Source organism: Limanda limanda, chromosome 3 (assembly GCF_963576545.1).
Source record: "Limanda limanda chromosome 3, fLimLim1.1, whole genome shotgun sequence".
In the NCBI taxonomy this organism is placed as follows: domain Eukaryota; kingdom Metazoa; phylum Chordata; class Actinopteri; order Pleuronectiformes; family Pleuronectidae; genus Limanda; species Limanda limanda.
Window position 1 is genome coordinate 26394113 of NC_083638.1, and position 11882 is coordinate 26405994.

The 11882-nt window shown below is 42.8% G+C and overlaps 4 protein-coding genes across 4 annotated transcripts; 1 reads left to right on the forward strand and 3 right to left on the reverse strand.

The window, feature by feature from the left end:
* Positions 1 to 611: 611 nt before the first annotated feature.
* mrpl16 (mitochondrial ribosomal protein L16) lies at positions 612 to 2818 on the reverse strand. The gene is made up of 5 exons (XM_061068217.1): positions 2611 to 2818; positions 2053 to 2124; positions 1659 to 1807; positions 1232 to 1525; positions 612 to 1025 (listed from the first exon to the last, which is right to left on the reverse strand). The coding sequence occupies exons 1-5, from the start codon at positions 2678 to 2680 to the stop codon at positions 834 to 836; spliced, it is 777 nt and encodes a 258-aa protein (XP_060924200.1). The 5' UTR covers positions 2681 to 2818; the 3' UTR covers positions 612 to 833.
* A 549-nt stretch (positions 2819 to 3367) lies between these two features.
* Positions 3368 to 5295, reverse strand: txnl4b (thioredoxin-like 4B). The gene is made up of 3 exons (XM_061068218.1): positions 5141 to 5295; positions 4899 to 5050; positions 3368 to 4263 (listed from the first exon to the last, which is right to left on the reverse strand). Exons 1-3 carry the CDS (start codon positions 5270 to 5272, stop codon positions 4098 to 4100), a joined length of 450 nt encoding a protein of 149 aa, XP_060924201.1. The 5' UTR covers positions 5273 to 5295; the 3' UTR covers positions 3368 to 4097.
* A 295-nt stretch (positions 5296 to 5590) lies between these two features.
* trmt10c (tRNA methyltransferase 10C, mitochondrial RNase P subunit) lies at positions 5591 to 7552 on the forward strand. Its single transcript, XM_061068215.1, has one exon. The coding sequence runs from the start codon at positions 5788 to 5790 to the stop codon at positions 7306 to 7308; it is 1521 nt and encodes a 506-aa protein (XP_060924198.1). The 5' UTR covers positions 5591 to 5787; the 3' UTR covers positions 7309 to 7552.
* A 2-nt stretch (positions 7553 to 7554) lies between these two features.
* Positions 7555 to 11561, reverse strand: blzf1 (basic leucine zipper nuclear factor 1). The gene is made up of 7 exons (XM_061068216.1): positions 11486 to 11561; positions 11186 to 11263; positions 9908 to 10359; positions 9451 to 9650; positions 9091 to 9219; positions 8660 to 8894; positions 7555 to 8565 (listed from the first exon to the last, which is right to left on the reverse strand). Exons 2-7 carry the CDS (start codon positions 11205 to 11207, stop codon positions 8380 to 8382), a joined length of 1224 nt encoding a protein of 407 aa, XP_060924199.1. The 5' UTR covers positions 11208 to 11263; positions 11486 to 11561; the 3' UTR covers positions 7555 to 8379.
* Between the last annotated feature and the right edge of the window lie 321 nt (positions 11562 to 11882).

Genomic DNA, 11882 nt, shown 5'->3' on the forward strand with positions numbered 1-11882 from the left:
TTCAGTGATACTAGCAAGTTATCACTGCATTAACACGCCAGGACCGAAACGCTACCTTTGAGGAAAAAGACAGGGCATAGAAAACCATTCATTTACCATAGATTGAAAGGTAATTGACATTAATTACAAAACATTTAATATAAATCTGTCGTTTTAGAGACATGTTTAATATATTATATAATATTATTTATTCACTATTATTTGGATTGATCTTTTTGTTACATTACTTTTATCAGTCTTGTAAGGCCAATACATAAAACGTAATATTATAATTAACAGTAGGGTTCTCCTTGCTCATATATGACTGAACTTTATATCAATGGTATCAATTATTTTAATACCCTTATATCCAAATGTTTTTTACAATACATGTTCTTTAATATCCACATGCAGGTGTAACCCTGACAACTGTTGCTATAGGATGAGAAGCATCTCTCGTCATCCAATAAAATGCATTCCTCCAGAGTTGGGAATGTATTAAATTATCGTATTTTTTGTAAACAGAAGTAAATACTTTCTATTCAATTGTATGATTTTTTTATTGGTGTCAATTTAGTTGATAAGTCGAAAAGACTCAAATTGAATATTCTCATAATACTTGAGTCACAATGTGAAACTGAAATACATATTTTATTTGTTTTTTCAAAGCAGAAAAAATGAAAAGCGTGTCTGTCTAGCAAAACAACAATGGGTCTTACAACAATACCAAAACAAATATGGAAAAAAGTTTTTACGAGTGTGACAGAAAGTCAGGTTTCCAAAGTGTTGATTCCTTCTTCAAGAGTGTTTTCTGGATGTTGCAACAGTTTATTGATTCCTGTCCCTCAGGTCTGTCACACCCTCCCAGGGATGTGAAATTTGCCAGTGAAGCGTCCGTGGTTGTGTAGGTCAAAGGGGCTGAGCACCTTCCTGATCCCCAGCATGTTGCCCTGCACGATATGCCTAAAGGTCCAGGGATTCTGGTTGTTCTCCTCCATATCTGCCTGCTTTTGATGCAATTCTGCTAGGCTCTCTCTGCTCATGACCTGGAAAACATCAATAATAAAACATTTTCACACAGAAAGACCAGAGAGAAAAAAAAAAGGTAATAAATGTTGAAATGAATTACAATTACAGTGTTCAAAAGAAATAAATGATATATTCTAGATGTTAGTACTCAAGTTAAAACACTTTCAGAACACATTACATTTGTTAATATAGAAAATGGCAAAGTAGATCTTTGTTTTCTCACCTTGGCAGGGAAAGGCATCTTCTTTGCCACCTCAATCAAGATATGCTGCACCTCCCCCAGCTCCACTTTTCCTCCCACCTCCACGATTAAACGGCCGTAGCGCACAGGCGTCACATAGTGGTCGATGGCTCCCTTTCCTCCACCCATGCGCTGACCCAGACCTTTTCGCGTGAGGGGCTTGTATGGTGCATTGACGCGCCACCGGGCAAATGTAGTCCGGGAATCCATCTTTCGGTTGATGGTCAGACGAATCATCTCTATGTGACCCCAGTGTAGGTAGCCCCCGCCCAGGGCCTGAGCATCAGAGAGAGAGACAGCAGAAGAGGAAAATGTCAGTTGAATCAATGAATCAGGTGAAAGTCGATCATTTCCATAGACTTTAATGATTTGAGCAGCGGTCACGTCTACAGAGAATGAATGGACTCACCACGATAGCGTACGATCCTGTAGTGAAGGTATTTGCTGCCCTCGCTGGTCCTTGGATATCACGTAGCTTCTTCATCTCTTTTTTGGCCTTTTTTAAGTTGGGCACCTTGTTAATGAACTTCAGTTTAGGTTTCTCCGGTAGCACCACATCTACGAAAGGTAAACACAAGAACAAAGAAACATGAGAACAACAATAACATACAGCTCCAAGGAAACATGTCTTGTTAAACTGAAAATTTAAAAAAAAATCCAATCACTGGATCAAACTCAAATGTCTGTGAACTCTGTGGTGTTTCCACTCCGCTGTTGACATGCACACTTGTAATTATATTGTGCAATAAATCAAAAATACATTCGACAAAGAACAAATACATGATAAAGTGATAAATGATTACCACTGAAGTCTGGTGGGATGTCATACGTCTTGAGTCCAGCAGCCAGGACTTTCAAGTGGCTGTACAAAGGACCTGTGGGATAAAGAGCAGCAGACATGTTGACATGAAGTTTGGAAAAAGCAGCCAAAAACAAATGATCGTCGATAAATTCTTAATTAGCTCAGTTTAAGTTTCTGAATGTGAGCAATACTTGGTTCAAGCGAACGGATAGAGATAGAGAGATATTGACTGCTTATGAGTTATAACCTCCACCAAGGATAATATAAAAAATGTATTATATTATTTATATTATTATGCCTGTGTTGCAATCAGTGTTTTGAATGCCTTGCGACTACTGCACCAGATGTTTGTTCTTTATTTTGTATATTTGTCAACTTAAACAACTTGTATCAATACTTTTATATTGTAAATATTATCTTTTTTATCATTGAGCTCATTACATGTTGTCTATTGGAGCAAGCAGCGTTATGTTTTATTTTACTGTTTATTCATATGCACACTACCTGTTAAATATACCCATAGGAGAATAAGCACAGCACAGACAGTCAGTGTCGTTACCTTGTCGGTGACCGGAGGCTCTGCAGATCCCGGTCAGTCCGCCCGCAGCGGCCTTGATGAGAGAGATCATGTCGGTGATGTGGAGCTGAACTCTACAGACACTGCACCGTCACTTCCTGGGGTCGACAAATCCACATTCTATTCAGTGAATTAACTAAACTGACGTGAACACGCTCTGAAGAAGGTCGCTGCCATTTCTGCTGCACCACTTCCGGCAGTGTTCCGTCAGAAGACGAATCACTTCCGGTCTGTCGGAGCGTTTTTCACAATAAAAGCCAGACAGAGTTTAAAGTGAACCAGTCATAATCATAGCAACAGACTTAGATCGGCTTGTGGTTTTAAACTACTGCTACAATTAAATATATCATTAGTTATTTATATATTTTTTTCTTAATCTGGTAGTCAATAGTTCAAATATCACATCCTGTTTTAAGTGTATTAGCTGGATCTACACTAAGCTGAAACTAATGCAGTCTGATACAACAGTCCTGTAATAATTCCTACCTGCATGAAAGTTAACTGTAAATTGTTTATATCATCAGTATGATACTTTTAGTACATGTGTGCAAGAGATGTAAGGTTTCCATTTGTTGTAATCCATTAACCTCAGTGAAAAAAATGTTTAGTTTGCATGATAAAGCAATGTGATGACTGTGAACACAAACCCTGCTCCTCTTTACACTGAGAAACTGCAAAACTTAACTCCAAACAGTTTACAGTCAGGAAGATGTAAATAAAAAACTTTGGTACGTATAAAAGTTTATTGCCACAACATAACATATATCTTTTTGCTGGTAAACAGCTGATTTCCATTGGAAATATCCAAAAAGCACAAGACACATTTTTACATGGGAAAAAATAAATTACATCAAACCTACAGGGATTCATTCATCTTAACTCAGACACTATCTGTAAAACATGGAGTAATGAGAAAACCATACAAATGTCCTGCTGTTAATACTTTTGAATATGGGATCTTAAACAAAGTCCATTTTATCGTGTATATTTGTTCTATCTTAGTCAGTCACACTCACTCTATATGAGGTTTGGGTGAAGTTTGTGTCTGTACACAACAGTCCTGTGAAGTTTTCTAGTAAATAAAGTTTCAGTTTACATTCTGCATTTCTCAGATTTAAATCCTTTAAAACTATGAAAGATGCATTTTTAACATCCATATTTACAAGCTTTCACTTTTCCTCAACAGCACCTTCATGTTCCTCTGGAACCTGTTGATCAGTGGAATATGATGAAACCACTGACTGGAACGTGCATGTATCAGAAAATCACAAACACACAACAGACAACAAAAAGTAAGGGGTCATGTGATGTTTACCTTCTGTTGGAAAGTGGATATATTTATATATCTGCAACACTTGAGATGAAAATTTCTTCAGGCAGTTGTTTAGTATCTGAAGGTTGAAGATATTTATGTGACTCTCAGAAATAAAACATTATGATCGTAAGGCCACACAGTGGACGTCCGGAGTTTAAATCCCATGATAGAGGAGATCATATTTGGGAATATTCCGAGGGTCTATGGGACTCTGAACAATCATCTTTCCCCGCATGGCTCCTCTGTATATGACTTCAATCAGATCCATGAAATCTTGCTTTGTCTTAAAACTGCCAACAAACTTGGTGTGATCTGGGGAGCTGAAAGAGAGAAAATAAAAAATTATTATCAAGTTTCATCAGTGTTTACATCTGTGGTAGCTCAATGTGTGTGTTGTGATGTAAATCTGTTATTTCGTAAGCAGATTTCAGCTGTATTGTGTGACTTTATATCAAATATGAGATGTTTAGTTGATAAATTAGTCGATTTACAGTTTGAAAAACGAGCAAGTGTTTATAATTTTTCAGGCTGTTTTTTGTCATGTATCACTGTTCCATCCAAAAAATATAAATGTTACATGATCACAGTCGAAAGCTGTTGGCCTCTTTACATCAGCAGCATCTTTCTGATTGGTGACATGAACTTTAATTTCCTCTGGTCAGCACCAGCCTTCAACTGGAATACATGATCAGCAGATTACTTGAAGATGAAAATTAGTGTTAGTTGTAAAACTATCTGCAGCTTGTATTACTTTCTATATATAAAAGATATAGACCATTGACAAGCAGTTTAAATAGGTCAGTTTGGACTCTCAGCAATCATGACGGACATTTTACACTACTCGGTTTTACTTAATCCAACAAGGAGCAGGTAGAAGTCATCACTCTGAGAAGCTGTGGCGGTCCTTTAATACTGAAAACCTTAATTTGTTTCGTGTATTCAGCAGCTCTCTCACCCATAGTCCACCTTCATGTGCTGCCCGTTGAAAAAGAAGACGGTGGACGGGATGTAGCTGATGTCGAAGTATCTCGTGTAGATCGGAGCTTTGTTCACGTCAACGATGTAGATCGACGCCATGTTGCTGAGGTCGTGGGACGTTTTTGACAACTACAATAAGATAGGAACGACAGATTATTACATTAGCATAAACACACAGACTCTGAGCAGCGGTTTTGTATTTCTATGTTTCTTTCTTACAATCTCGTCGAGCTGGAGACAAACCGAGTCTTCGTCTCTGCCGAACCTCAGAACCACGACTTTCTCCGCCACACATTTAATAACCTCATCTATGTCTTTTTTACAAGTTAATTTCGGCAAAAAGAAACTCATGTTGGCGGCTAACGAGGCGTCTTATTTTGTTACCGAGAGGAAGTTACGTCCCTGCCTCTGTGCAACGCTTTAAAACACCCACCTGGAAACAAAAGCAAAAATATTTGTCCTGCAAAAAACAGTATATATGTATAACAATAAAAAAAAGATTAGCATAATCTTTAGTGGTATTTTACAGAGAATAAAACCTACAGTGATTTTCTATTGGTTTATCAATATGCTTCGGTAGGCAGGATAAAATAACACTCAGAGTTTAATTTCACTCCGTCATATTACAGTGCAACACCGTGACCTTCCATATCTTTCTGACAAGCATGGACACAGACCAGGTGGAGCTGAGTTCGTGGAAACTTCAGACGTGAAACACGGGTCAGCTTTAACTTGTAACTATTTTATAAGATGTCACAGAAACGGGTCTTCTTCCGGTACTTCCTGTGTTCCGTTTAAACCATTCGACTCGTAGCGGAAGTGTTTATTTCCTGGCCTGAGCTCTCAGCTGCAGTTCCTTCCTCGCGATGTTGCGGCTCTTCAGCATCCAGGGGTTTCATGAAGTCTACAGGTGCAGTCGGTTCGTGGCATCTTGTGTCACCAGGCGACAGAAGCTCCCAGTCTGTCTCCCAGTCTGTCTCCCAGTCTGTCTCCACAGAGCCTCCGTGTCTGTCCGCCTCCTCAGCACCGGCAGCCCGGTGTGGAAAGATGCTCTGCAGCCTGAAGGAGACAAGTCCGACGACACGGAGACAGTCGATCTGGACGCATGGAAATCTGTGATGAGATCGAAAGCTGCATCAGAAGAGAGACAACCAGTCGACGATGAGGAGGATGGAAGTGACCAGGAGGAGAAAGGTGGCGGTTCTTCCCTGGAGGCCACCCGGGATCTGGTCGTGATGTGGCGGCAGGCTGGGAAGCTGGTTCCTGCAGAGATGACGGACCAGGAGGTGGAGGAGCTGGCGAAGCTCACCACCAAGTCCGGCAGGAAGAAGTACCTGAAGTTCCTGGCCATCAAGGAGGGCTACAAGCGGAGCCACAGGGAGAAGCAGCTGCAGAGGAAGGTGGAGAGGGAAGCCATGCTGGAGCGGAGGAGGGAGGAGGGCGGTGATTCAGAGGAGATGAGAAACACCTTCCTCCTCAAGTTCTGGAGCCGCTCCCTGGACAAAGTGCTGGCCTGGAGGAGCGCCCAGGCCATGCTGTTCAACCAGCCGCTGGTGTTCGACCTCAGCTACTCCTCCCACATGTCCAGGAGGGAGGTGGAGAACACGGTGTCCCAGCTGATGGAGGTGGACGGGTGGAACCGGCGTGCCACAGAGCCCTACCACCTCCACTTCTGCAACCTGCAGCCGGGGGGGGCCTACGAGACGGAGCTGCTCAAACGATATGGTGAGGAGACCTGGGACCGCCTGCTCATCACCAGCACGGAGCGCCAGCATGTGGACGTGTTCCCCCGGGACCGGCTGGTGTACCTCACCGCAGACTCCCCCAACGTCCTCCGCACGTTCGACCACTCCAAGGTCTACATCATTGGAGCTTTTGTAGACAAGTCCATCCAATCGGGCTTGTCCCTCGCCAACGCCAAGCGCCTGAAGCTGGCCACGGCCCGTTTACCACTGGACGAGTTCCTCCACTGGGAGATAGGAGCCAAGAATCTGACTCTGGACCAGATGATCCGCATCATGCTCGCTCTCAAGGATACGGGGAAATGGGAGGAGGCGTTGACGTTCGTGCCCAAGAGGAAGCACGATGGATTCCACCAGCCTCAGCAGAAGCAGCAGCAGAAAGGGTTTATCCATAACAAGGGCCGGGGAGTCACAAATCATGGCTCAAGAGAGGATGGAGACAGGCTGCTCAGATCTGGAGAAAGGACATTTAAAACCGGGGACCAGGGTTTTAACAGGTCACAGCCTGAGCCCAGGTTCACCGGCAGAGACAGAATGGCTGGAGTGTCCAGTGACAGAGAAAACAAAGGAGCTGTGACCAAAGTACGGACTTCGTTTAAGAACAATGTGGAACAAAGAAAAAAAGTGTGGTGGAATGATGAGTGAAGCCTTTAAAAACCGTAACACGATGCAATAAGGACATTTCAGTTTAAAAGCACTGTGAGGAAATGTAAAAAAATACCTGACAATTTAAAATCGATAAAAACTACTTTGGTCTTTATTATCTGATATACAAATGATGTACAAATAATTTGTGTTTTCACGATAAATTATAGCATCTCCATTTATACAGATGAAGTAAACCAAAGTATTACACAGCTTCTTTTTTTTATTACAAAAACACTGTTCATTGTTGTATCCTGTTTTTGTTTTTTTATATAATAAATAATAAAACATCCCCCAAATGAATATAACACGATTCAAGTAAAACAAATCCAATATGTGGAAAAATATCAGAACTTTGTTGCTTCAAAGTTCTCATTCATACTGCATTTGAAAATATAAGACCTTTTTTAAAATATGCCGCTGCACAATAAATCTGTCGTACCATTGATAAACATCCAAAGTGTTGGATGTCTTGTGAATACTTTACAGCATTCAATACTCAAAATACATTAATACAATGTTGTTGAAATATGACAGCACCATCATACAGAGGAACTTGGGCAGACCTATTGCACAGACACAGTGGAGGTAAGACTTCCTTCCCAGAACAGACTCACACTTCTTCTGTATGTCTTGTGATTTGCTCTGTGGTGTGCGCTCTGACTTGAGAACATAACATGAGGAAAGTCAGAGGAAGCTAAAAGGTGTCTGTTCACCATGTAACACAGACTCATCTTGATCTCACATTCCAGAAATAAATAACACTTTCCATGGTTTAGACCAGGCTCCGAAATGCAATCAACATGTTCAAAACAAAAAATTCTCAAAGAGGACTAAATAAGCATCAGGTTGATACAATTTAAAACCATTCTCTAAAGTTTAATAAATACAACTTTCTGCTGATATCAACTCAAATGGATGAAACAGCCAAAGATGCAAAAAAAGCTGCCATCTTTTCATGTTACTCAACAAAAAAGCAGGGTGTTCCACCGGCGTCCATTCCTGTTCAGACCATTTGATATAAGTCCTGATGCTGCGCTGGCGTCAGGAGGTGTTGTCGCTCTTCGGCCTCTACAGCACCAGGATGTCTCCTGAGCAGCGCTCGCAGCAGTTGAAGGTGATGTTCTCATAGCGGGTGTACGGGTGAAACCTGCCGATGCTCTTCTTATTGGTGAGGAAGTTTGATGGGGTGGAGTCCATCAGTTCAGGTTCAGTGTGACTTTCTGGGCAGGAAATTGGATCTAAAATCTTCAGCACCTTAGACAGAAGAGTGAGCAGATTTGTGAACCTTTGGGTTTTACAACAAACGTTAGAAAGTGGTTGGAGTTTTACAAGGATATGGATTCCATACCTTCTCTGCCATCTTCTCAGCCGGCGTGCTGCACAGCTGCTCGGCTGGTGCGCTGCTGCTCTTCACCGCGGTGCTGCTGCCGCTGTTACTGGTGTTGCCCAGGAGGTGGGAGTTGATGGCGTCTGCTAGCTTGTGATTGGCTGCTGCCAGCTCTCTTGTGCTGAGGGGCTGTGCACTGGGGTAGTAGGTCTGCTGTCGGCCCCACTGCAGAGACACCAGGAGCTGCTCCAGAGATCTGACCACAGAAGATAAATCATCATTAGACTTCTTCAGGTCTGGTTTTTCATTCACACGTCACAAGGAAAGTATCATTTGCAATAAAGTGCTGCTGAGATTGTGCTCACATACGTAGATTAGTCGTCTAATCTAAAGTGGTGAGCTATTATAATAAAGAATTTCCTCAACCTGTGATGGATCAGTCGTTACGTTACCTGTGAGCGAGGACCATGTCCCCGGAGAACTCTTCTCTCTCCAACAGCAGATCCTGAATGGCTCCTTGTGCCTCTCTGGTTTGTCTCTGCATGGAAGCTCTGGCATTCGTCAGCTCGTCTGCCATGACTCTGAAGAGGCAATATTGATTCAAGTGTTTATTCAGCATGATTACTTATTATCTTAAGATGTAATGGTACTTAAGATGTTTTTAATTTGTCCGCCTTCAGCTATACAAATAAAGATGGTTTTAAAACTGAGGACGAGAGGTCAGTAGCTGGTGCTTTCGGCTAAAACATTCCATCACTTTTCATTTTTAACAGTTTCTATTTGTACCACGATAACTTTCATCTCTTTTATACCTGCTGGCCAGGAACTTGCTCCTCCAAACATCACACTGAATACTCATTCGCTCCAGCTGCTCTGCAGTGTGAGCCAGACTCCGGCCTAGAGCTTCGTTCTCAAGAATCAACTGGTTCTTCTCCCGCGACAGCCGCTCAAAATGGTACTGAAGGTCGTCGCCCACCGACGCCACCAGCAGTCTCTTTAGCTCACGATTCACCTGGAAGGGAAAAAACAAACATAGGTGAAGACACATGAGGAAATGAACCGTATTTAAGGCACTCATTCACTAAAATCGCAGTGGGTTTATCTTGTTGAGAGGAGCATGATAACCCTGCACTGACTGTGCTGTATGCTTCTACTAATCCATACTTATAACTGCATGCTTCGAATTGTGAATCAACAACAAACCTGGCAGTGCAGAGCCCACTGTGTCTCATATCCACATTAAATTAAACTGTTTCATCTGAGCCTTACCTCTGTCTGCACACGGAGCTGGTTGCAGAGCCCTTCCTTGTCCTGCAGCAGCCTGCGTTCAGAGTTCTGCAGCTTCTCCATCTGTCCTCTCCAGTCCTCCACCAGTGGAGGCGGGGGAGAGCCCCTCTCCTCAGCCTGTTGCCCGGGGCCCACTTTATCCTCAGCAGGTCCTGCGCGAGTGCTCCGGCTTATAGCAGAACGTGGTACGATGATTCTCACAGCCTCCACCTCTGTGCAGGCCTCCCGACTAACCTTGCCCAGATGGAGCACCCCGAGAGGCTGGGGTGCAGCCGGGTGGGCAGATTTCGGGCTGGGTTTTGGGCTGGCCGCCCTCAGAAGGGGAACATCAGTTGGACCTTGTAGCAGCGTATCCGTTTTTAACTCCAGAATAGCCGGTGGTTTCTCAGTTTCCATGCCATCGCCAGCGCCTCGGACAGGCACCCTGGCAGCACCTGGATGAAATAAATAAGTCCATGTTTACTCTTAAATGTATCATGAGGGGTCCACTTAGAAGTGTAATGCTCTAAATCTACGTGTGAACATTCCTCTCACATTCAAAGGATTAAATGGGATCCAGTTGTGCATATTTGAGGGGATTCATGCGTCACATATTGTGCAGTGGTAATCCTGACTACTCCTTCTACAAACAAACCAGAACTACGAGGTGTCAGACAGGTGCCAAGGCATTATCAACACAGTCCCTCTATATATATATATAAAGGACTGGGCATTAAACACTTTCTGCTACGTATGTTGCAGACGTCATCAAAACATGTGTTTGATTAGTCATCTTTACTTATTTGTTTTGTATGGCTGTCTGTGTTTAGACAACATTAAGAAATTGAGGATTCAGACTTCCTTTGTTAAATGGGAAAAAAAGCCTTGTTTAAAAACATTACTTAATTCCATAAAGTGGAGGTAGGCACAACATGTATTTTGATTTTACAGTTTTAATTGGTCTAGAGTCATTTCTAAGTAACAATTGTGTTATTATCGATCAATTTCATAGTTCATTTCTTGATCAGTCCGTTTCTCACTGCAGTGAACTTATTCCCGACTCATTTTGACTTTTTATCATTCTGATGCGCTTGTGTTTACACTGTTTAGTGTGATACTCAATGCCCACATTTCCCTCTGGATCAATAAAGTATCTTTCCATCTGTCTTTCTATCGCTGTATGTGATTTGATTCAGAGCAAAGAGAGACAATATGTCTAAATCAGGTAAAAGATGTGTTAGAGGAATGTGAACTGAGGAGAAAGTGGGAAACGCTGGGTACCTCTCACAACAGCAGCGGTCATGGTGGAGGAGAGACAAGATGTGTGTAGTTCAGGAGAAACCCCGGGGACTCTTCTTCCTGTGATGAAACAACAGAGACACGTTCAGTTGTTAATGTTTACAACAGCGATCAGTGAAAGCAGCTGGTCAAAGGTCTGGGTTGATCCGCTGCAGCTAGCTTGAAGGCTAACATGCTAACGAAAACACAAAGTTCCCCCATCCCACGCCGCGGTCACATGGACGCCACTGGGGCTGATGGTCCACGTGTGTTATGATCCAGACAGCTTGTTAGGAACCATACCGGGTGAAGATGGATCACAGTCCGTCGTTTGAATCACCGCGAGCCGCAGGAAAAGTGGTTTGTTTTGCCACCGGATACTGTTGGCATCTGGAGAATGGAAGCTGTGAGGAGGAACTTCCTGTTTAGGCACAGGAGCTTTCTCCTGATTGGTGGGGGGAGAAGCCCCGTGATCAGATCATAACATCCATCAAAACTGTATTTATATCGTAAATACAAGTTCAGAATTTTTAAAGATAACGACAACAAGTCCATTTGATCGAAACCCATCCAGCATTAGACAACTGATCTGTAATCAGTATTCACTTCTTTCTAATGGCAGTCCACCGCCGGAAACCAAATGTTGAAACTGACCCGGTACCCGTGAGCGGATGCTGCCTGAAGCCGGCTGGTGTAACCG

Coding starts and splice junctions, on each gene's coding strand:
- mrpl16 (XM_061068217.1), bottom strand. CDS start 2,680: ATGATCTCTCTCATCAAGGCCGCTGCGGGCGGACTGACCGGGATCTGC. Junction 1,526..1,658: donor CAGGATCGTACGCTATCGTG/GTGAGTCCATTC, acceptor TCTGATGCTCAG/GCCCTGGGCGGGGGCTACCT. Junction 1,026..1,231: donor AGATGCCTTTCCCTGCCAAG/GTGAGAAAACAA, acceptor GATGTTTTCCAG/GTCATGAGCAGAGAGAGCCT.
- txnl4b (XM_061068218.1), bottom strand. CDS start 5,272: ATGAGTTTCTTTTTGCCGAAATTAACTTGTAAAAAAGACATAGATGAG. Junction 5,051..5,140: donor GTCTCCAGCTCGACGAGATT/GTAAGAAAGAAA, acceptor ATCTTATTGTAG/TTGTCAAAAACGTCCCACGA. Junction 4,264..4,898: donor CACATGAAGGTGGACTATGG/GTGAGAGAGCTG, acceptor TCTCTCTTTCAG/CTCCCCAGATCACACCAAGT.
- trmt10c (XM_061068215.1), top strand. CDS start 5,788: ATGTTGCGGCTCTTCAGCATCCAGGGGTTTCATGAAGTCTACAGGTGC.
- blzf1 (XM_061068216.1), bottom strand. CDS start 11,207: ATGACCGCTGCTGTTGTGAGAG. Junction 10,360..11,185: donor GACCGCTGCTGTTGTGAGAG/GTACCCAGCGTT, acceptor TATTTCATCCAG/GTGCTGCCAGGGTGCCTGTC. Junction 9,220..9,450: donor AGCAAGTTCCTGGCCAGCAG/GTATAAAAGAGA, acceptor TTGCCTCTTCAG/AGTCATGGCAGACGAGCTGA.